The sequence below is a fragment of the Primulina huaijiensis genome, chromosome 7, assembly GCF_012295235.1.
Source record: "Primulina huaijiensis isolate GDHJ02 chromosome 7, ASM1229523v2, whole genome shotgun sequence".
NCBI classification, from domain to species: Eukaryota; Viridiplantae; Streptophyta; class Magnoliopsida; order Lamiales; family Gesneriaceae; genus Primulina; species Primulina huaijiensis.
The window spans coordinates 178,421-200,632 of NC_133312.1; the positions used below are offsets into that span (position 1 = coordinate 178,421).

The 22,212-nt window shown below is 34.1% G+C and overlaps 1 protein-coding gene across 1 annotated transcript; it reads left to right on the forward strand.

The window, feature by feature from the left end:
• Positions 1-618: 618 nt before the first annotated feature.
• On the forward strand, positions 619-22,024 carry LOC140980505 (agamous-like MADS-box protein AGL27). Its single transcript, XM_073446356.1, has 7 exons — positions 619-1,023; positions 17,712-17,790; positions 18,510-18,571; positions 18,660-18,759; positions 20,888-20,929; positions 21,618-21,659; positions 21,775-22,024. The coding sequence occupies exons 1-7, from the start codon at positions 839-841 to the stop codon at positions 21,868-21,870; spliced, it is 606 nt and encodes a 201-aa protein (XP_073302457.1). The 5' UTR covers positions 619-838; the 3' UTR covers positions 21,871-22,024.
• The last annotated feature ends 188 nt before the right edge of the window (positions 22,025-22,212 follow it).

Sequence of the window (22,212 nt, forward strand, 5' to 3'; positions counted from 1 at the left end):
GGCTTTGGACAGCTTCAGTCATGGAAGATAATAGAAAAGAAAATAAGAGTTGATCATGTCTACTCCAGGTGATGAACTGGGGATTGATATCATCGACAGTTCTTTTTTTTTCTTTTTTTTTTTTTTCCCAGAAACCACTTTGGGAGGGTCATGAGGATGCTTGAGTATGAAACTTTCTAACCCCAAACCACGAATTCCAACAATAACTTGGAGATGTGCCATAAAAGAAAATTATATCGCTAAGTTTAACAAAATTAATCTGGTTAGCCGAAGAGTAGAAGGCTTGCTATAGCAAGACGAATGCCTGTCTACTTGGGCTTCTCATTTATTAGCGAATATTATAATTAATAAGACCAATTGTTTATAGAACCTAAAATAAGTATTTTATGATACGATCTAATTGATCTTTTGGTTTTTGTCACAAATCTTTTTGAGTAGAACCTACGTGACAAGAAACGACGGGGACAAGTCTGATAATTCAAGACCTTCTATTATTAAAGTTGGAGAGTAGTTGGTTGGGGAAGAGAAGACAAATAATCCATGGTAATTATAATTGGACCTTGACCTTTGAATTATAAAGAAACCACAATAATAAAACTAACGTGTCTCACACATAAAATTACAGTGAATAGTGCAGTTACGCGCAGGGCCAAATCCCGCCACGCGTCTCGTTTCCCCCTGTCAACCTATTTGTCACACTGAAAAAGGCTTCATTATCCCTTGTAAATACGCTTACCTTTTTCCGTAATTACGCGATATTCGGATTCTCCGCGGATGCACTCCGGAATATACATACAAAAGGAGCTAGAAGAACTGTATATTCTTATCTTGTGGGAGTATGGGGAGGAGGAAGCTGGAGATTAAGCGAATCGAGGACAAAAGTGCCAGGCAGGTGACCTTTTCCAAACGGAGGAATGGCTTGCTCAAAAAAGCCAAGGAGTTATCGGTTTTATGCGACGTTGATGTCGGGGTCATAATCTTCTCCTGCCGGGGAAAGCTTTACCACTACAGTAGCACGAAAAGGTCAGTGATTTTGATTTGTGGTGATTGAAATGGCGCCGGTTCCTTTTCTTTTTCATGTTATATTCGTTTTCCCAACCATGAACTTCAGATCTCGTGTGGTCCGTACGTCGTTTTGCTGCTGTCATGTGGGTTTTGTTTCTTTTCGAAGCCCCAATTACCCGATTACCCAAAATAGAACTTTCGGAAGACCCGATTTAGCAATATCCTCGTCCTTTTCTTTATTAGTTTATTATCCTCGTCCTCATAAAGTATCGATTTACCAAATTCAGCGACCTGAATAAATTTATTATCGCATTTGCGACGTTCGTGCTTATTTTTGAACAATATAATGGTTATTTTTTTTGTTTACTGTAACAATGGTTTGCCAGAAGACCTTGAGACGTGCAATTTACCTGCTGCCTTTCTGCTTAGTGGAACAAATAAGCTAAAAATACATTACCGTTTGAAGTCACCGGAGATTTGTTCTTAGTGGATACCTACCAACAGTTTGAATGTTCTTGTTTTACCAAGTGTACATTTTTCGTAACTGCATATTCTTCTGGTTCTGATTTGAATCTTGATATTTCCATGTACTTTAACTCTATCATGATTTGTCTTGAGGTCCTAGACTATAAACTGCAACTTTTCATGGGTGGTGTTTTCGTAGTATGTACACCTTTTTTTTCGTTTCTCTCTTTGAAACTACATGTGATTATGCTTTCATTAGTTGTATATGTATCATATATGAATTTAGCAGTATGCAATTAACGAGTGGAGGAGCTGAAACTTAATTATAAGTCTTCGATCAGTAAAATTTATTGTCCGACAGTTACTAGCTAGCTCAGATATCTTCGATAGTATGTTGCCTCACATGAAATATAGTCTCTAGGCGGCACCTCAGCTATCAGCAGTTTCGGGCTTTTCTGGTGGATGTCAGTTTATTTCGTGTGTAACACACGGACCTTCCACATATTGAATGGAATTAAATCATAGTGTGAAACGACCATACTTCTAAATTCATTTAATTTACACTAATTTTTTTCTATACCATGCATAATTAGCATAAATAATCAAATAAACAGAATTCCATAATATCCAAAACCATTCATGCGGAATAAGTAAATAAAGCAATAAAAGTCTAAAATTCAACTCAATAAATTCTAGCACCCTAACAGTCTATAAATAAAAGCGATAATCCATAAAATCATCAAAATTCTTTAACATATGCGGAATTTCTAGCTCCTCAGGTATGCACTGCACCTCCCGGATGACTCGATAGTCCGCACCTCACGACTCAACATCATCATTACCTATAACCATTCAAACCTAGTGAGTCTAATGACTCAGCATGCTCAAACCTAATATAGAAAATATGTAGATATACACTCACATGCATAAAAATTACTTTTACTAAAAATAGATTTTTCCATGCATTCATGAAACCTTCAACATATGCAACTTTTGAAATCATGCGTGGATATGAACATTTTCCATTTAAAATTATCCTTTTATGTGAAATTTGATCCTCGAAAATGACAACATTCATTCGATTGATCAATCTATAAACCATAGTACTAGGCCGCCGGGTTCAACGTTTACTTTTTCGACGATCCCACCGACTATCATAAAAATACCTTCATCGTTCACTTCTTCAACGGATCCATTATCATTGAGATTCTCGCCCCTGTTTTCGACGGTTCACTCCCTTTTCATTGTAAGTTCACCATTCCCGTTTTCAACTGATACCTTACTACTTTTTCGTCACAATCAATTCACATTCCTCAAAAATATTTTCCTTTACTTTATCATTTCATAAAACATTCATAACTTTCCATATTATTTAAAACTTCCAAAAATGGCTTATACGTTGAGACTGCTAAAAATAGCATATACGTGGAAATACGTTAAAACTTCTAAAAATAGCATATATCATGTATATACTTTAAAACTTCTAAAAATAACATTTAACATGATTTGGAATTGTTTTAGGAAGTTGCAAACCACCCTCGACTTTTCTCGAACCGACCGCACAAGATTCAACGCTATACGTACCCGGACGACCCTATTCTTTGACTCAAGGAGACGACTCGATTTCAAAACTTTAAAAACACCCAACAATATTCAGTAGCTTGCTGGAAATTCAATCTCAGGACCTAAGTTTCAAAAACTACTCAATTCGCTTACCGGATGGCTTGTTTACCACCGTTTTCGCGTTTTATGTAAAACAAATGACCAAACTACCCTCCCGACTCGAACCAACCCGAGACCAAACCTTTATTAACATCCTAAGACACAATTTAAGCTGATGGAAGTCCCCAAGCCCAAGCCAAAACCAAAAGATGGAATAAAAATTTAACCTAGGCTCAATTCGCCCTTTTTTTTAACACGTTCGGGCAATTTACGACCCCGAACGGACCACGGCTCGAAACGACCGTGAACCAGGCCTTACACCCTAAATAAGACCATGATCAGGCCCTTTCGGACACAGACCAGACGCCCCATGCTCTGAACCCCTCGCAACAGCCGCGCACAGTATGGCTCTTCACGTGCAGCCGAGGAACAAACGCTCCAGCGGCTGTGGCTGCCCTTGACTAGACTTTTGGCTCACACTAGAACCTCACCAGGGCCCTAAGGCAAGTTCCTGGCCCCTGGACCATCCCTTTCCACCATCCCCTTGCCCAAGGAACCACATGACTCCAAAACAAGCCAACATGCATGCCTAAGGAGTCACGGCTGCTGTGCTTCACCAGCTCGTCCAAGCCCTATCCGAACCCAACCAAGACCTACCTAGGACCCTAAACAAACCCTCTCGAGCATGGCTAGGGCCCCATGCAGCCCCCTTTAGCCGTAGGAGTCCAAGCCACTCGACTTCCCTCTCTCGGCCTGCACGTGTGTTGCGTGCAGGCTGGTCCAGCAACTTCACCCTTCTCTTTTGGCTCGTATCCCTTCATGATCTACCCTTAGACGTCTAGATCGAGGCTTGATTCCCTTGGTTTGTATCCATCCCTCAACAATTCTCAGAACTTTAGAAAAATCTTGATGGAAACAAAAGATACACATGCATGAAATTGAAAACAATCAGCTTTATAAACTTTTCACACAAAATCAATTACATACAATATTATGGATTGAATGGTGCATAACGAAGGGTTTAAAAACATGCCTTGATCCTTTATTTTTACAAGCTACGAGAGACGGCACGACGACCGACGAACGGGGTGTGAATTTTTTCCTTCCTTCCTCTCCCCTATGGTTCGGCCACCTCTAGGAGTCCTAGTGTGTGTTTTTGTGTGTGCTGCAAGGTGAGTGGCTTGAATGAGGATTTGTGATACGGTAGGATTCTATTTAATTAGTTCTTAATGGGCTTTAGTTTACTTAAAGGGCCCAAATCAATTAATTAATTCCTTGCTAATCTAGGCCCAATTAAAGAATTAATTAAATACTTAATTTGTCCATTAAAAAGTCCCAACAATATTAAGAAAATATTTGGTGCCACTCGTTTCTAGTATCGTACGTCCGAAACTCCTTATTTCCTAACAAAAGTTCGTTACCGATTAAGTTCGTCCCTTACTCTAAATAGATTGTCGTTTTCCTAATTTAGACTTACTAAATATACATTTTCTATTTATAACTTTCTAAAAGTAGAAACTTTATCAAAATCGTCCCTGGTTCTCTCGTCTTTGCCGTACATCGCGTATTCGATTACAGACAGTTCACATTCATAACATTCGATTAAATAATTATTAAACCATGCAAATACTTAACATGCTTCTAGACCACTCATTTAAATAATTTCAAATAAATTTTCATTCATGCATGTGTTTAGTGTGGTCGGGTTTTCGGGCGTTACATAGTGTTTGTTAATCTCTATCATGAAAAATGGTTACCTCCAAGAACTGTGGAGTCATTTTATATAGAAAAACTTTAGAATGTTAATTTCGAGCTCATTTTAAAAGTTCTCCTTAACGATTCTCATGGGAGTTGATTATTCCAATTTGATGGATTTTAGTTTAAGTCTGTTTCCTTATTCATCGAAGCACTTGGAGTAAAAAATCTTGTTTCCTTTAAATTGTACAATCTTCAAACTATAGCTTCTTAGATCCAAATACTACTGACATGAAAATAGCCTTTGAGGTCATTTGGCTGCTAAGTATTATAAGTTTTATAATCACATAAATTTAATACTTTAGGCAATAAATTCACCATGATTAAAAAGAAATATGATTTTGCAATATATTGAATTATGAGAGGGCCCTGATGATATTTGCTTCCGTAAACACATTTTTTATGGAGTAGTTTGGTAATAAAGTGTCCATATATTGTGCAATTAGGCTATCTGTGCATGTAATTTATTTCCTTGCACTAGGGTTTCTAATGCATAGCTGAATGTTGATCGACTCGACTTAATGATCACGAACTCATTTATGGAAACAATGCAAACTACACTTTTGACGAGTTTTTCTTTATTAAGGGCTGTTAAGTTCATAACCTAACTATTATACCCACACCCACACTCACACTCACACACAAACATACACAACATTGGACTTTTAATACCCATCACACTTTGGTTTGAAGAAAGCCAATTTCCTCCATCTGTCCGGTCCAGCATCATATACTGTTTAACATTCACTTTTCATTCATCCCTTCAATTTGTGATGATTATTTAACCTTTATTGTTGTGTATATGCTGTGAGAACTATGCTATGACTTGGAATTTGGTACATATGTTTCCTATTCTATTTTCAAAATTGTATTTTTTGAGGTTTAATTTGAGTTTACTTCAATGCTCGATAATGTATTGTGTCTCTTGGAAGGGTTTAAGTTGAATATTTTTGTAATTACCACGGCCACTTTTATATTGAAATTTAGGTGGTCCGCGAAATTGCCTAAATGAGATATTTAATTTTCTTGCAAATTTTTGATAACCTGTATTGTTGGCGATCATGGTTGTTAAAGGCGCAAGACGCGAAGGGGTTTTGGAGCCTAAGGCACAAGATGCAAGGCAAGACGCGCGTCTCATGAAGCAAGGCTTTTTACTTATATATATATATATTATATTATATTATAAAACGCTATTAAATGGCAAAATTTAGAACTGAAAAATTAAGTAGTCAAAACAAAAGTTCATTAATCACACACTAAAAATTCATCAATTATCTAAATTCTTCCATTGGCTCGTCACAATCCCAAGAACTTTCGGACTCATATTCTTCTTCGTCTTCATCAGTTTCATAATCAATATCCATTTATTCTTTCTCTTCGTTTAAGATACGTGAAATCGTTCTTTTTAATAGGTTGTTTTGGACGTAGATACCTTGCCTCATTTGAACAAGATGATACATGAGACCTAAAATCGCATAACTATTCACCAACCCCGGAAGCATGAGCAACATCACCTCATGTCAAGCTATCATCCCCAAAAACTAGATTATTTTCCTCTTCATTGTCCAATCCTCCCATCAAATATTCATTGCTATCATCGATATCATTCAATGAAATATGATAAATTTTGTCACGCATGTTATATCGACATCTCAATACTCTGTTATATTTAATATAGACAAGATCATTCAGACGTTTTTGCGCTAACCTATTTCTTCTTTTTGAATGAAGATGTAAAAATTTTAAAAGAAAACTTTTATGAATTGTTATATTATATCAAGTTATGAACGATCAAATATTAAATATTTACAAGCTCAAACACACTCCAGTTTCGCTCACAACTAGATGCACTGCCAGTGAGGTTGAGAATTCTCAAAGCAAAGTCATGCAATTTTGGGGCCGAAAAACCATAAGACAACCACTATTTAAAATAAGAAATTCGAAATTTCAAATTACCATAAGAATATTCAAACATCAACTTCCGATCTTGAAACAAATAACAATGATTATTATTTCTCTGTCTAATGGTCACAGGCAAGGCCAAAATGATGTTTGATTTGATCTTGAATATCAACATCTTCACACTTCCTTTCAATATAGTCAATCTTGAATATCAACATCTTCACACTTCCTTTCAATACAGTCGTACAACTCATTCGTAACATATGCATCCTTTTCTATTCGGGGATCATATAAATTCTTGATTAAAAAAATCAGTTACTCGCAAAGGCCTATGAAGTTGAACCGTCTATCTATCATCAAAGATTTTGAAAATATTTTGGTACTAATCTTTTTTGTTGTTGAATGTCAAAGCAATAACTTCTTTAGCTCGATCCATGACCTCATATATATACCCCATTGCAGGTTTTCTTTCTGCATCAACTAAGCGAAACACTTTAACAAGTGGGTCACCAACTTTCATGGCATACACAATGTGATTCCAAAATGAAAGCATCAATATAATCTCTGTTACACGTTTACCTTGTGCTTCCTTTGCGAATCGACTTGTGGTTCACTTTTCTGAAGTAAACATCTTTATCAAATTAACCTTTTGTTTTTGAAACCGCTTCAATGTCAAAAAAATAGCGGCAAAACGAGTTTTTCCTGTCCTAACCATATCTCTTTGACTTGTAAATTCTCTAGTCATGTTCAAGACTTGTGGTCTATTATATATATGTAACTATTTATCATCACGTCCTTTTCATAAACCTTCTTCAACACATGAATCTTAAACAAATCTTTAAACAATAAATCCAAACAATGGGCGGCACATGAGGTCCAATACATGTGTTTGTACTTCAACATTAAAAGTTTCCCATGCATGTTCAAGTTTTATGTTATAATTATTTGTAATAAATGTAGCATTAATACTATAATAAATGAGAATGTATCTAAATTAATTCGTGTTCATACTTGCTGAAACAGAGACATTATCTTTAACCACTTAAACAACATTCTTATTACCAATTTGCTATATGTACTTTACAAGTAAATCATATATCTTCGTTCATGTATGAGAAAATCCGGAACCATCCGCAAATTCTAGAAATACATTCCCTCTTGAACCCTTCAACAAAAAGTTAATCAATGATATATTTTTTCCATCTGTCCATCCATCAGCCATTATAGTACAACCATATTTTGCATAATCTGCATGGTGTTCTCTCAAAATACTTTTTGTATGCTAAATTTCTTTATTCAAATAAGTTACCGTTACTTCATGATAAGTTGGAGGTTTCCAATCATAAGTGTAGCAAGTCACTACTCGACAAAAATCCTTGAAGCAATCATAATTTACAGCATTGAACGGAATGACTGCATAATACGTTCATCTAGAAAAAAATTTCACTACATCATCCCTCACTCTTTCTTGATTTTCATCATGTTGTTTTGAATCTTTTGATCATTTTTTATTTTCCTGACTCTCAGTTTGATCCAAAATATTGACAAAAAATAATCAAGTGGACCAATTATCTTTGTACTCTTACTTGAGAAAATAGGAGGGATGGTGGAACTCGCTATAGAACTTGCGATTGGTTGTTTGCTTTTTCTTAGGATTGGAAAAAACTCATCCATCATCATCCAAATTTTCAAATTGATAAGCAACTTCATCGAAATGAGACATCATGTTCATATGCTGCTTTCTTTTTTCTTATTCATAAACTGTAGTAATTCAGTTCTCACATACTCGGGAAATTTTGGACATGCTTTGGCGTTTCGATGACCTCCAACAAAATGTTGTTTGAGTCGATAAATCCCTCTATTTAAAACTTTTCAACAAAAAACACTTTGCACTACATTAGTGTCTTGGATTGTTCAATTTCGTATAAATCCAACCCGGATCTTTTCGATTTTCTGTATTTTCGAACTCGACATTAATATAAAAAAATATGATTTTGTTTGAACTATGAATGAACCTTTGTGTGCGTCTGGGTTCAAGCCCAGGCGTGGAGGCTGCGCCTAGTGGCGAAAGATGCGACTTGCTCGCCTTTTACAACTATGATGTCGATTAAATTGTATCAAATTATATTGTCCGTGATTATTCAAAAGTGAGTCAAATTTTTTAATATTTGTTATGATTTTGCATAACAGAGCCAAAAAACTTGGTGTCATGGTCTTTATTTGTTTTGTATTTTTTTCTTTATTTTTTAATTCATTATTTCAAAATTGCAGTTTAGTCCTTACTAAATTGTGATAATTTTCATGTACATGTTTAAAAAAAACTCTTTTATTTAATATTTCAATCTCTATATTAATTAGCAGTTCCAAAATAAATTCTACATAATATTTCCATAAATGTTATTCTTTATTCTTTAATTATTTTTTTATTCTTCAATTATAGCCCACAATTTCAATCTTAACTTATAAACCCAACCATAAAAATAATGATCATGGTCCTTGGTCAAAATGCCTTTTAATCATACTTTCAATCACAGCCGTAATCAATCATACAAATACCTATTTAACAAGTGTTTTTTCACAGCATATATTGTCGTGAAATAGTCCTATCATAACTCATCCATACATTATCCTATCCATCCAAATAAAAACAACTTAACAATGTTTTTAAACCGTTCAATATCCTTGATTGACCTATACGAAACCAAAAATAAAAATCTTGATGATGGTCAAATGGCAAAATAGTAATTTGGGGTTTAATCATATTTTTAATCACAATTGTAATCAGTCAAACAAACACATTATTATTTATCAAGCAAACACGTTATTATTATTTATCAAGCAAACACGTTATTGTTTATCAAGTGTTTTTTTGCATCCTATACTATCGTGAAATGATCACAAGATAACTTATCTATACATTATCATATTCATCCAAGTAAAAACAACTATGTTTGTTAACTGTTTTTCAATTATCCTTGATTGACCTCGCTCCGCTGCTCGCATAGTTTAATAGCATTCATGCTCATGGATCCTCTCTCTACACTCCGTTTAAGAAAATTAATAATAATGGTATATCACAAGGTCTTTGAGTTTTGGATGGATCAATCTTGAAATCCTCAATAATCCCTAATTGAACTCTCTTTTCCTTCACCGGTTAATAGTTTGTGTGGAAATATTTGATTGTATTGTAAATAAATATTGTTACTTTACAAAATTATAAAAATAAATTAGTGGGTATATTTTGTAGTATCCCTAGAATTGATAGGTATAGACATTTTCCTTTCCTAGGCGTGTACCTTTATGTTATCTGAGAATACTATGTAGAATTGATTGAGTTTAACGGTAGAATTGATTGAGATTAACGAGAGTTTTTCTTTTTACTTTTCTCCCATATTTCACATTATGGTACCAGAGCCCTAGATTTTTTCGTGGGTCAATTGGCCTTCAACCGTCATCACATGGGGCTTTTCCTTTTTCAATTTGTTTTTTGAGAACTCATTTTTCAGTTTCATCCATTTTCATCATCACCAATTCTTTCAAACATGTCTGAAACCAAAGTTACCCATACTCCTCAAATTGAAGACGATAGTTTCCACCATAAAAATGGTTCTGTAGAATATTCAAGCCTTAGATGGTCTCATTTTTTGCTCAAACCTAACTCAGTCATCTTCTTAGAAGTAGCTGAACAAGAGAGATCCAAGATTTAATAATTGGGATGAAGAAGACTGCATGATCATATAATAGTTGTGTGCTTCAATGAATCCTAAAATCACTAAAATTTGTATGTTCAACCACTGCCAAAGCTTTCTACAACTCCAATAGGTGAATGTACTTGAAAGCTCAAGATGCATCTTGAGTTACTGGAATTAGTGTCGAGGCTAGTGCAATTTAACAAGAGACAAAATTATGATCGAGTGCGCCGACTCTTTTAAGAATTTATGGTAAGATACCAAGTTATTGCAAGGCATGGGCTATTGCATATTTTCATTGCGATTTTAGCGAATTCGCAAAATATATAATGATTTATGGGGGCCCTGTGTGATATATAATTGGGGTTTCATGATTCGTTGTTCTACTAATAGATGATTGTTCGAGTCACTTCTTACTCAAGAAAAACGAGACGCGCACAGTTCCCAATTTTCATTCCAAGATTCAAAACCAATTTGGAGTAAGATAAAAGATTTCTGATCTTACAGTGCTCAAGATTATTTTAGTCTAGTTTTATCTCCTTATTTCAACAGAAAATCATCATGTGTAAGAACACCCCTACAAAACGGGGTTTTCGATTACTTAACTCTACCCAAGCAGTAATATTACATGTTAATGTTCGTAAAACCCATTAGGTGAGGTCGTTCTTATTTCTAGATATATTATTGATAGTTTGTCTTTTAAGAATATTGAATTTCTAAACAATACATCTACTTGCAAATTTGTCCACTCATTTGAACTTCTAATAGCCTTTCACCTAAAATGTTTTGGTGTATTTCTTTTGTTTGTGCATTTCTTCAAAATAGAAGAAAATTGGATCCTCAAGTTTGTAGGTGTCTTCAACCGTTGTTCTTCCACCAAAAAGGATACACATGATACAATCTCTTTTTTTTTAAAAAAAACTTTCTATAATAATGAATGTCACTTTTGATGAAACATATCCTTATTTCACCGAGTCTATGTTAATGGGGAGACATCAATGGAAGATAAGAACCTTGGCTTCGCACTTCATCATCATCATCATAATAGCACATTATCGCTAGTTGTGGGGTCGGATACATGAATATTAATTATCTAAACTAAACGATTTTCCCAAATATCATCTCTAAAACCTAGATCTAAGATATTCTCATTAACCACTTTTTTCCAAGTTTTCAATGGCCTACCCCTTTTTCTTCTTGGAAGTCAATCTAAGATGTGTCGGATTGGGTTCGTGTTTGGTCTTCTCTTCAAATGATTAAATATCTCATAATCATTTCATTCTTAATTCTATCATCGCACGTTTTTCCATACATCTATCTTAACATACCCATCTCTGCTATCATCATTTTATGCATATGTAGTCCTATAGTGGCTCAACACTTCTAGTCATAAAGCACAGCTGGTCGAACAATAGTCTTATAACATTTTCCTTTCAATCTCACAAGCATCCTTCCATCGCATAAAACTCCTAATGTCATCCTCTATTTCATCCATGCTGCTTTAATCATATGATCTATATCTTTTTTAATGTCCTCAGTCTTTAGAATAATAGATCCTAAATAACGAAAAGCTTCACACTCTGGGACTTCTCGACCATCAATCTGAATTGGAAAACCAATTCGTCAAATTCAGGACCAAAGTTATTAGCTAAATATTCTTTTTTCGAGCGACTAATTCTAAAACCTTTACTTGTGCTTTACGCCATATATCTAATTTTTTATTTACACCTTCTCGTCTATTTGGACGATATCATTTGCAAACAATATATACCAAGGTACCTTATCATGAATATGTCCCGTTAGCTCATCCATAACCAAAGCAAAGAGTTAAGGGCTTAAATTCGATCCTTGATGAAATCTTACTGCCATTGGAAATTCACATGACATCCCTCCAACAGACCTAACACTAGTTACGACACCTTTATACGTATCTTTAATGGTCCCGATGTAGTATTGAAGCATTTGCTTCATTCTAAGCCAGATTAATTATCTAGGCATTCTATTATAGGCTTTCTCTCAGTCGATAGATATCATATGCAAACTTTTTTGTTCTCTATATTCTGTATCATTTTTCTAATCAAGAAAGTAGCTTCCATTGTAGACCTACCTGGCATAAAACCAAATTGGTTCTCTGATACAGTAGTGTGATATTTTTAAGTCTCCGCTCTATCACTCGCTCCCATAACTTCAGCTTATGGCTCATAAGCTTAATCACTATATATTTTGAACAGTCTTACATATCTCTTTTATTATTATAAATTGGCACTACAATATTATGTCTCCAAGATTCTGACATTTTCATAGTATTTAGAATCCTATTAAAGAGCCTAGTTAGCCAATGGATCCCAACTTCCCCTAGAAAATTTCATACCTCAATTGGGATCTCATCCGGTCCAACTGCCTTCCCCAGTTTCATCATCTTCAGTGCCTCTGTTACTTCTTTAGCACTAGCTCTACGATTGAACACTGGATGTCTTATTTCCTGCATCTCATGTCTACCCACGCTGAAATTCTCTGCACTTGTCTTATTGAGTAAGTTCTTAAAGTAATCCATCTACCTATCTAGGAAAGCTTTATGTTGCATTAAAACTCTACCATCTTCATGCTTGATACACCTGATATGACTCAAGGCTTTAGTGTTTTGATTCTTGGCATTCGCTATCTTAAAAATATCTTTATTTCCTTCTTTTGTACCTAGCCTATCATACAAATCATTATAAGATCTTTTCTTAGCATCTCTTACTGCTCTACTACTGAGTCTCTTGGCTTCTTTATATAGATCATATGATCCTTGGTCTCTAGATTCTTACCAGTTCTTGAACCTTATTATTTTTTCCCTAATGGCTTGTTGCAACTCATTGTTCAACCACCATGTCTCCTTGTCGTGTTGTCATTTCCTTTTAGCCTCTCCAAGTACTTTTCTTTCCCCACTCTTTATATGGTTAGCCATGAGTTCAAATAACTTAGATGTATCGGTCTTATCCTTCCTCCTTACATCCTTCGAGGACGGGCTGACTGACTATCTGAAATCTTATTCCTGAGAGTTTGGCACACATCTCCCTTCATGGTCCACCATTTGATCCTCGGCCTAATCTGACCTTTGTTTAATCTGCTTTTACTCTTAAGGCAAAGATCGTCGAGCATTCTCTTGCTATGATCTTACAATTTTTACAACTACTTAAGTCTTGTCTCCTTACAAGAAAGTAATCAATTTAACATATATTATGCAGACTCCTAAAGGTTTACTAAATGATTTTCCCTCTTCTTATAGAAAGTGTTTACTATCCCAAGATCACCAGTGGCAAACCTTCTCGTACCCAACTCTATCCTTATCTACTTGGCCATTTAAATCTCCGCCTGAGAAGATATTTTCTTCGTGGGGGATTATACTAACTACATCTCCTAGAGAGTCCCAGAATTCCTTATGGTTAGAGCATCTCAAACGGAACTAGAGAAGTGCATTTAAAGTGTGATGATGAATATTTCAAACTTATCAAAGTTTTCTTGCTGAGGTGTTGGTAATCTAGTTGCACTAAAGATGCTGAAGTTTCATGTTAGAGCTTTTTTAGAGTTAATTAATAATTGAACTTTAGAAGGTTAATGCATCTAACGATTATTATGCGTCAAAAATTCAATTATTGTTTCAAGGACAAATGCACCCTAAGGTCCCATTTCATACTTTCAACCGAGTAGGCTACCTTACTGGTTGGTTCTAGCGTAGATCTTAGTTTTCCACATGGCTTCATTTATATAATTTTTTTAGAACCAAGTCTTTAAAATGTAGAACACAATTTAGCATCGAATACAAATTTATTTGACACGGAACAAATGGGCATCATGAAAGCAAGACATTTGCCTGGGATTGTTAGTAAGATGGAAAGGGTGTTTGAAATTTAAATAAAAACGTATCGTCCGATTCTTGAATTTATTTGAGATGGATATGCCTGATATTGTTAATAATATGGAGAAACTGTTTGAAATTGAAGTAAAAAAGTATTGACTAATTCAAGAATCAATGCAGCATTTTGAATGCATTTCATATATTTTGGCTCAAAGCTTTTTTAATGTTTTCGTAAGAAAAACGTCTTGGTCCTTTACTCTCAACTAGTTAATCAGTGGAGTTGGTCAATGAAGTGCAATCTAAAGGGCAAAGTCAATTTTTCACATCCCCATGTTTTGTGAGAAACTATACTAGAAGGTAATGTTCTTCAAAAGGGACATGACATGTTGATATACCTGTATATTTCCTTTTTGATATCTCAACTCTCAAGTTACATAAGATTGACTGGCACTTGATGTTTGATATGCTAAGGTGCTTTGTGGTTTAGCAGAATCCGGATCCTGAAAGTTAGCATAGCATGCTAAGGTGCTTTGTGGTTTAGCACAATCCAGAATTCCGGATCCTGAAATTTAGGTCAATCAGTCTTGAAGTATAAATATTGGGCACTTAATCTTTGATTAGGGTAGCATGCTAAGGTGCTTTGTACTTTAGAACTAACAGGATCCTGAAAGTTAGGTCAATCAGTGAATCTCATTTATTGTACGATGCATAGACTGACATATGACAGGTCAATCAGTGAATCTCATTTATTGTACAATGCATAGACGGACATATGATACATTTTTATTTTCTGACAATTATTCTGTTCTTAGTTCATCTCTGTGTTCTGATAACTGTGCCTGGTTTACATCCTTAAATTAGGTAACATTCCTAGATACATTCATCTGCCCTGGTTTTGTATACTTGATTGGTTTTTAAGACGATTACAATAAAATGTTTTCAGCATACATATATTAGAATGCAGTATTGCCTAGTTTATACATTTGTGAATTTGAGTAAGGTCTTGTGATGTATTAATCTGCCCTGGTTTTGTATCCTTGATTGGAACTTTAGAAAATTAATAGTGTGGTTTTAGCACATCAGCTGGATCAGAGCCATGCAAGCTATCTGGGCCTCTTAGTGTGAGTTAGCTTTGTTGAGAGCTTTTAAAAAAAAAATTGCTGGCTACGGTCTTGTGTTATTCTTATGAGCCACAAGCTATTCCCGTTACTCTTAGAACTTGAAATGGCTTACTTAATTTGATCTGTAATACCTATGTTATTCTTATGAGTCACAAGCTATCTCGTTTCTCTTAGAAATTGAGATGGCTTACTTCATTTGATCTATGATACTTATCCACCGGGAGGAGGGAACTAGAAGTTAAGGTAAATAATGTTCATTGTTCTGATGATGAAATTGTATGGTAACATGAGGTAACCAAAATAATCGATTACCTGTGCCCGTCTAAAGTATGAAATATAACATATCTGAAAAGCTGACCATTGCACGAAAACGAAAATATATGCATTGTGGGCAAAACATAGAAGTCTACATGTGAAAAGCTCAGGCATTCAAATAATTCTCATTTTCAATTTCACATTGTTCCTTGTTCATTGGTTAAAAAAAACTTATTATTGTTTAGCTCATCATTTGTGAAACTTGTACATTTTTTTTAACTAGGAATGTACACGTGCATCGCACATAGGTGACTAATAATGAAAAATATAATTACGAGAATTAGATAATGTTTAAAGTCGTTTGAATAACATCATTTTATAAGTATTTATCAATCTAAATATATCAAAACATAATACATAAAAATACATGATGACAATAAATCATATATATATTCACTTATTTATATGATATTTTTCAATCCGCGACCTAATACAGCTCTCTTAAATGATAAATCAGCAAAAATATTTTTCATTCAAAATTATTCAAAAAAAAAACAATAAAAATAAAATTAACAGAATAGTGAATTTTACCAAAATCAAAACTAAAATCTACTTAAATAGAGTACACATAGACAAGCGTCAAATAAAATTATCTTAATTTACTAAATTATCATAATAATGTTAAAATAAAATCATTAAACTTGTTATTAAGGTAAATATCACTTTTTCTTTTGCTAACTCTTAACACATTGCAAATTTTATTTAATTTCTATGTTTTTTTTAAGAATACATATTATAGATAATTAATTTTATATCAGAATCAATCATTTATAAATTAATATTCGTGATTAATAATTTAAGAGAAATAAAATTTTAACATAATACCACTCAAATAAATATATATATATTAAAAAACATAAATAAATAAAATAATATATAATACTTAGTTAAAAAATTTTATATGTAAAATTGTAATATATAAGAAATGATAATAAACTATCAATATAATTCATATTTATTATAAGGATTATATTGATTAATTTTTTTTAAAGATTATATCATAAATTTAGTTTAAAATTTAGAAAAAAAATAAGAATGTATATTAATGTCCAAATATATCTAAGATGTACAATGAATCACAAAAATTGACTAAGAAACGTAAATAAATAATTTTTTTACATAAAATTGAGAAAATAAAAAATAATGTGAATTAATATTCAAATCTATCTAAAATGGACAATGAATCACAAAAAACCTTCAAAAGATATATTAATTTAATTTGCTAACTTAAATGAACAAGGAAGTGTAAAATAATAATTTTTTTGGCAAAAAATTTAAGAAATAAAGAGGAATGTGTATTAATGTCCAAATTCATTTAAGATGGACAATGAATTACAAAAAAAACCCTTAAGAAAATTGCTCCAAATTTATCATAAATTTGTATGCATGGCTTGTTCTCTCATTAATTATATTACATGGTTTAATTCCTTTATTACCACACGCNAAGAAAATTCACAATTGAAGTGGTATATTTATATGTATGTTAGATTCCTGGCTCTTGTGCAACTTCAAACTGATGTCTAAGAAAGGATAGCCCGGTTTGTATAGGTGTCTGACCCTCGCGGAGTCTCTTTTTTGTAAGGATTTTATTTTATACGTTGAATTACACTTTTCTGATAGGAGAAATAGGTCATGTTTGAGATTTTCCAAACTGAAGTCATGAGTTTCTGAAAGACATGATCATGGTACCTGAGATGGCTACTTGAAAACATTTTCCCTATCATTAGTACGTCAACTTTATGTTGTTAGCTTGAGTTTAAACTGTATGATGATTCTCATATATGGTTGTTCCAAGTAGATTTTAATCCACCCGAATCGTTGTGTATTATATCATTTTTGCTTGCATTAATTCACCTCCTGAATGTTCTATTCACCTCCTTGGTTTATGTGCCTCGTAATTAATTTCTATAGACGAGTATCTCTTGGGACTAGAACTAATCTTGATTATTTATCCAGCCTTATGGAAATCCTGCAATCATATCACAGTCGTGCTGAGAAGGAACCAATTTCATCAACAGGAGTTACTGAGAAACAGGTGCGCATAAAAATGCACTTCACGAAGAGGACATCAACCCTGTCGTGTGTCCTATGTATGATAGCACCATGCACAAAATACATTTGTGTATTTTGTTTGAAGTGAATCTCCTGATAACCTTTACTATTTTCCGACGTAAAGAGTTTTGACGCTATTTGACTGTTTTTATACAGAAGGACTACATTGGGTTCTTTTAGATACACTGTAAAGCAGAATGTGTCCCTGGAATTCTTGGTAACATTTAAAGTTCAACTTGTTTGACCATGGACGATACATCATCGAATATTCCATCCATGACAAATAACATTTTGTATTATTCAAACTACCCTTGCTACCCTCCTCAAAAAATATTGCCACTGACAATAGAACCTCCACTATAGCAATGCAAGTGTCATGACTTCTCCCTTTCTTTTCTGGATCTCTCATCTCTCACCAGACTCTAAATCAGAATATTAGACTGAATATTTGATATATCTTTTATTTTGTCAATAATCATTGTTCCGTAATCACTTCAAGAATGATAAAGCAGTAAACACTTTACAAATTTAACTCATGAACCATGCATCTGACTTTATTTAACTAGTAGTTGTATAAACTACTAAGGTAAAACCAATAAATGCATGGCTCTTCTTCTTGAGATTTCAAGAGGAGTGGTACCCTCTTTTTAAATTAAGCTTAAAGTTTTAAAGCTAATGGATGTTGGCTTGTTTGCATTGCAGGAGCAGTGCTCTAAATTTACAGGTTTCCTCACTAGTGGAGATCTCCTTCAAATTGTGGAAAGGCAGTCATTTTATTCCTCTGCATACTTTCTTAATTTTCATAGACCCATTGACTTGTTTTATACATGATGTTTGACTCAATTCTCACAGGGAACTTGGGGAGCCATGCATTGATAAGCTTAGTGTGACTGACCTTGTGAATCTGGAGACTCAACTTCAGGCTGCACTTATACGAGCAAGATCGACAAAGGTTCACCTTTCACATTGTAGATTTTACTTACTATAGCATCTGCAAACATCATAATTTCCTTTTTCTGCTCAACATTGATTACTTTTTGAGTCAGTTTTACTACTTGTTTTCATCTCTTTTTTACTTGTGAGATGAAATATCATAAATAAGATTAGAGTTTCTGGGTCAACCAGGTAGGGTGATGCAACCCAAGTTTAAGGTTTTAGTTTTATATTATCGACAAAGGTTTACCTTTCACATTGTAGATTTTACTATAGCATCTGCAAACATTACAGTTTCCTTTTTCCAATCAATATTGATTATGTTTTCTTTGCAATTTTTACTACTTGTTTTCATTTCTTTTTTTAACTTGTGAGATGAAATATCATAAATAGGATTAAAGTTTCAGGGTTCAACTAGGTAGGGTGATGCAACAAAAGTATAATGTTTAATTATATTTTCAAGAATTTTATGTCGTTAAAGTGCATTAGATTTAAAGTCTTTGTGTTCTACCACGACTTGGTAGTAATCTAATTTCCTTAGAATTAGTATATCATGCATTCTGTTTTTTGAGGGATAGTATTTTATGTATTCTGATTACATAAGAACTCTTGGTATTTTAAGAGATGAGCAACATTAATATATAACTTTCTTTAGCTACATTAGTATATAACTTTCTTTAACTAACCGCATGATCCAAAGCTTGTTTGATTAAGGTAAATTTTTAAGACAGAAATTTTGTGTAAGATTACTTGTCTAGTTCTCCCATGAAACTATTGGCTTACAAGTAGATTATAGGCAATTCCTATACCAAAAAAATCAAAATTACAATTGCATGGTGGATGAATACGAGGATTCTTATTGATTGAATGCTCGAGTCGATTTGTATGAGACGGAGGATCACTTAATTGTTCGTTATATTGGAGGTTTATAGTTGATTATTATTCAATTCCGACTGCTACTTCAAGGAGTTTGGACCGTGACGAACGTTGTTGATGTGGCAATGAAAGTGGAAAATAAAGTCAATAGATCACTATGAGACCTCCTTATTGACTACCAACTTAGGAGGGTTTGTCCACTCCAAAGGGACCTACAACTTTTCTTAGAAACGAAGACCATGGTAATGATACCCATTCGACACAAAATCTAATCCCTAATCAGAATAGAACTTCAGCTCCTATTCGACCTAATACTCTGGATCGAAATCAGCGACCACAACGAATCAATAATGACCCTGATGCATGTCCTACTCTTGGGAAATGTTTTTTGTTGCTACCAACTGGGTCATCTATCAAATAATTTTTCACAGAGTCTCAATTATGTAGAAGATAATGGTGATGATGAGATAGTCTCTTAATTATGCAGAAGACAGTCATATTTTAAGAAGATATTTATGAGTGGTTCCGAATTGATGTGGGCAGAGTGGAAGAATGTATTGTTCAACATTTCTTACTAGCCCTTGAGTGTTTCCAAAGTTTTGGCAAAGACGCTTAATTTTGGCCAAGGGCTGGAAGGTTTTGAGAGGCTTCATTGTTAATTGGTGAATTTTATAAGAATGAGCTTTTATATGATATGGTGGATATGTTTGTCATTTCCCATTGGGAAGGCCGTAGCACTATGATGCTTTTGTCTTGTGGCGGTTCGATGATAAGATTGTCTTGATGCTACAATCTCAATTGTTTAACATCAATTAGTTACTAAGAAAGATAAACCGGTGTTTTACCAACATAAAAGTGTTAACTTACTTTGCTGCAGCGAGATTTTTAATGAGGGAAGTTTGGTGATGCTGTGTTTATGCAAGAACAGATTTCTGGCCAGCAAGTGCAGTAAGCTGAAGAACAAGAAAATTGGTCATTAGAACTAATATTAGTACTCTGTTTAGTATCTTGTTTGTATTAAAAAAAACTTTCGTGCGAGACTTGGTGACCAGCAATTTTTTAATTTGTTGTCTTTGTCCAACTTTCTAAAATGCCCTTTCTTGCTTGTCAAGAATTTTTTTTCTTCTCTTTTCTCTTTTTATTATTCCATTGTCTTGTAAATGTTGTCCATTTAGTTATATAGCATAAATTGGCAGAGTATCTTCACACACATATAATATATATACGCACACCATTAAATGAGTTGATAATCATTTATTTAATTCACGCAGACACGTTTGATGCTGGATTCAATATCAAGTCTTAATGAACAGGTATTCTGCCATCTATTTTCCATTCCATCACTGTTTGTAGGACTTCGCCACTAAATATTATACTTTAAGAGTTCAAAAACTCTAGTCACAAACTAGATGAGTGATCATCGTATTAGCTTTCTTGATTCAGAAGCAGATATTCTTCACCTTGTTACCATAGACTCAAATACCTTCTCCTGGCATACAAACTTTCTTCTCAACTAAAATCCGCTTAATTGGAAGTTTTTGGACGGCAGCGTTATAGTTATTTTAGTCAATTAACAAGAAAACCAGACAAGCTTCATCTAGTTTGACTTCCTAGTAATTTTGTCTCCTAACTTGAGCTCATCTCCTGCAGCAACCATTTGAGAACCCATATCTAGAGATTCTATCCATGAAACGCCTATCTAAATGCTGTAAATTACTTCATCGTCCTGCTAAATTGTTTATAGCTTTCATTAGCACTGTATCTGAAGCTAGTCGATTATAATCTTGAGCCATTCAAATTAAAGCTCCTCCAGTTGGCGCAAGTATAATGTTCGTCTAAAATGACTTGACTGGAGCATTCGGAGATGAAGTTCATGGTTTGAATTCAATGAACACCGCGTCTCAAACAAAATTTACGCATATAAAAGATACACGAGCAAAATATTTATAACGGATGAAAGTATTTGTGTTGCTACTTACCTGGTCCCCCCTGTATGAGCAGGAAAAGATGCTGGCTGAAGATAATAAGCAGATGGAGGAAAAGGTGATACGAGCCCGAGACTTGCCATTTTATTTGAATGAAAAAGAGATTAGTTTTGGACCTAAAATATAAATAGAAGAGCAAAATAACATAACCCGGGAATCCATTTTATGTACAGATTGTTGGAACTAAGAACAGCAATGCAATGAAGATGATAGATCTCAACGTGGTTGCTGACAGCCAAACAACGGGAGCACAACAGCATCATTTCTAAGATCGAGCAAGCCTACAACATTTTCGTTCTCCGGTGTGGAGACATTATGTGATGTCGTATTTATTTAACATTAACATAATAAATACGCAGCAGAAGTATTCAGTTGGTCGAATGACTCGAGTGGTTTCGTATTATATAGTTGCTTCACGGTGAAGACACCCCCCCTCATTGGTGGAGCCGGGGGTCCTCGGAAGGGTAAGTTTATAGATAGACTTAGTCTCGTTTTATCCCCTTCTAATCAATCAATCATCATTTTTTAAAAACAATTTTATGTCGATTATTTCAAATACACTTTATCAGATTATTTTTTTAAAAAAAAAAATTTGATTGACAAAATCTATT

Excerpts from the sequence above, each read along its gene's own strand:
- LOC140980505 (XM_073446356.1), top strand. The coding sequence starts at position 839 with ATGGGGAGGAGGAAGCTGGAGATTAAGCGAATCGAGGACAAAAGTGCC. Across the intron at positions 17,791-18,509 it reads CAGGAGTTACTGAGAAACAG|GAGCAGTGCTCTAAATTTAC; the intron begins GTGCGCATAAAA and ends TTTGCATTGCAG. Across the intron at positions 20,930-21,617 it reads TATCAAGTCTTAATGAACAG|GAAAAGATGCTGGCTGAAGA; the intron begins GTATTCTGCCAT and ends CTGTATGAGCAG.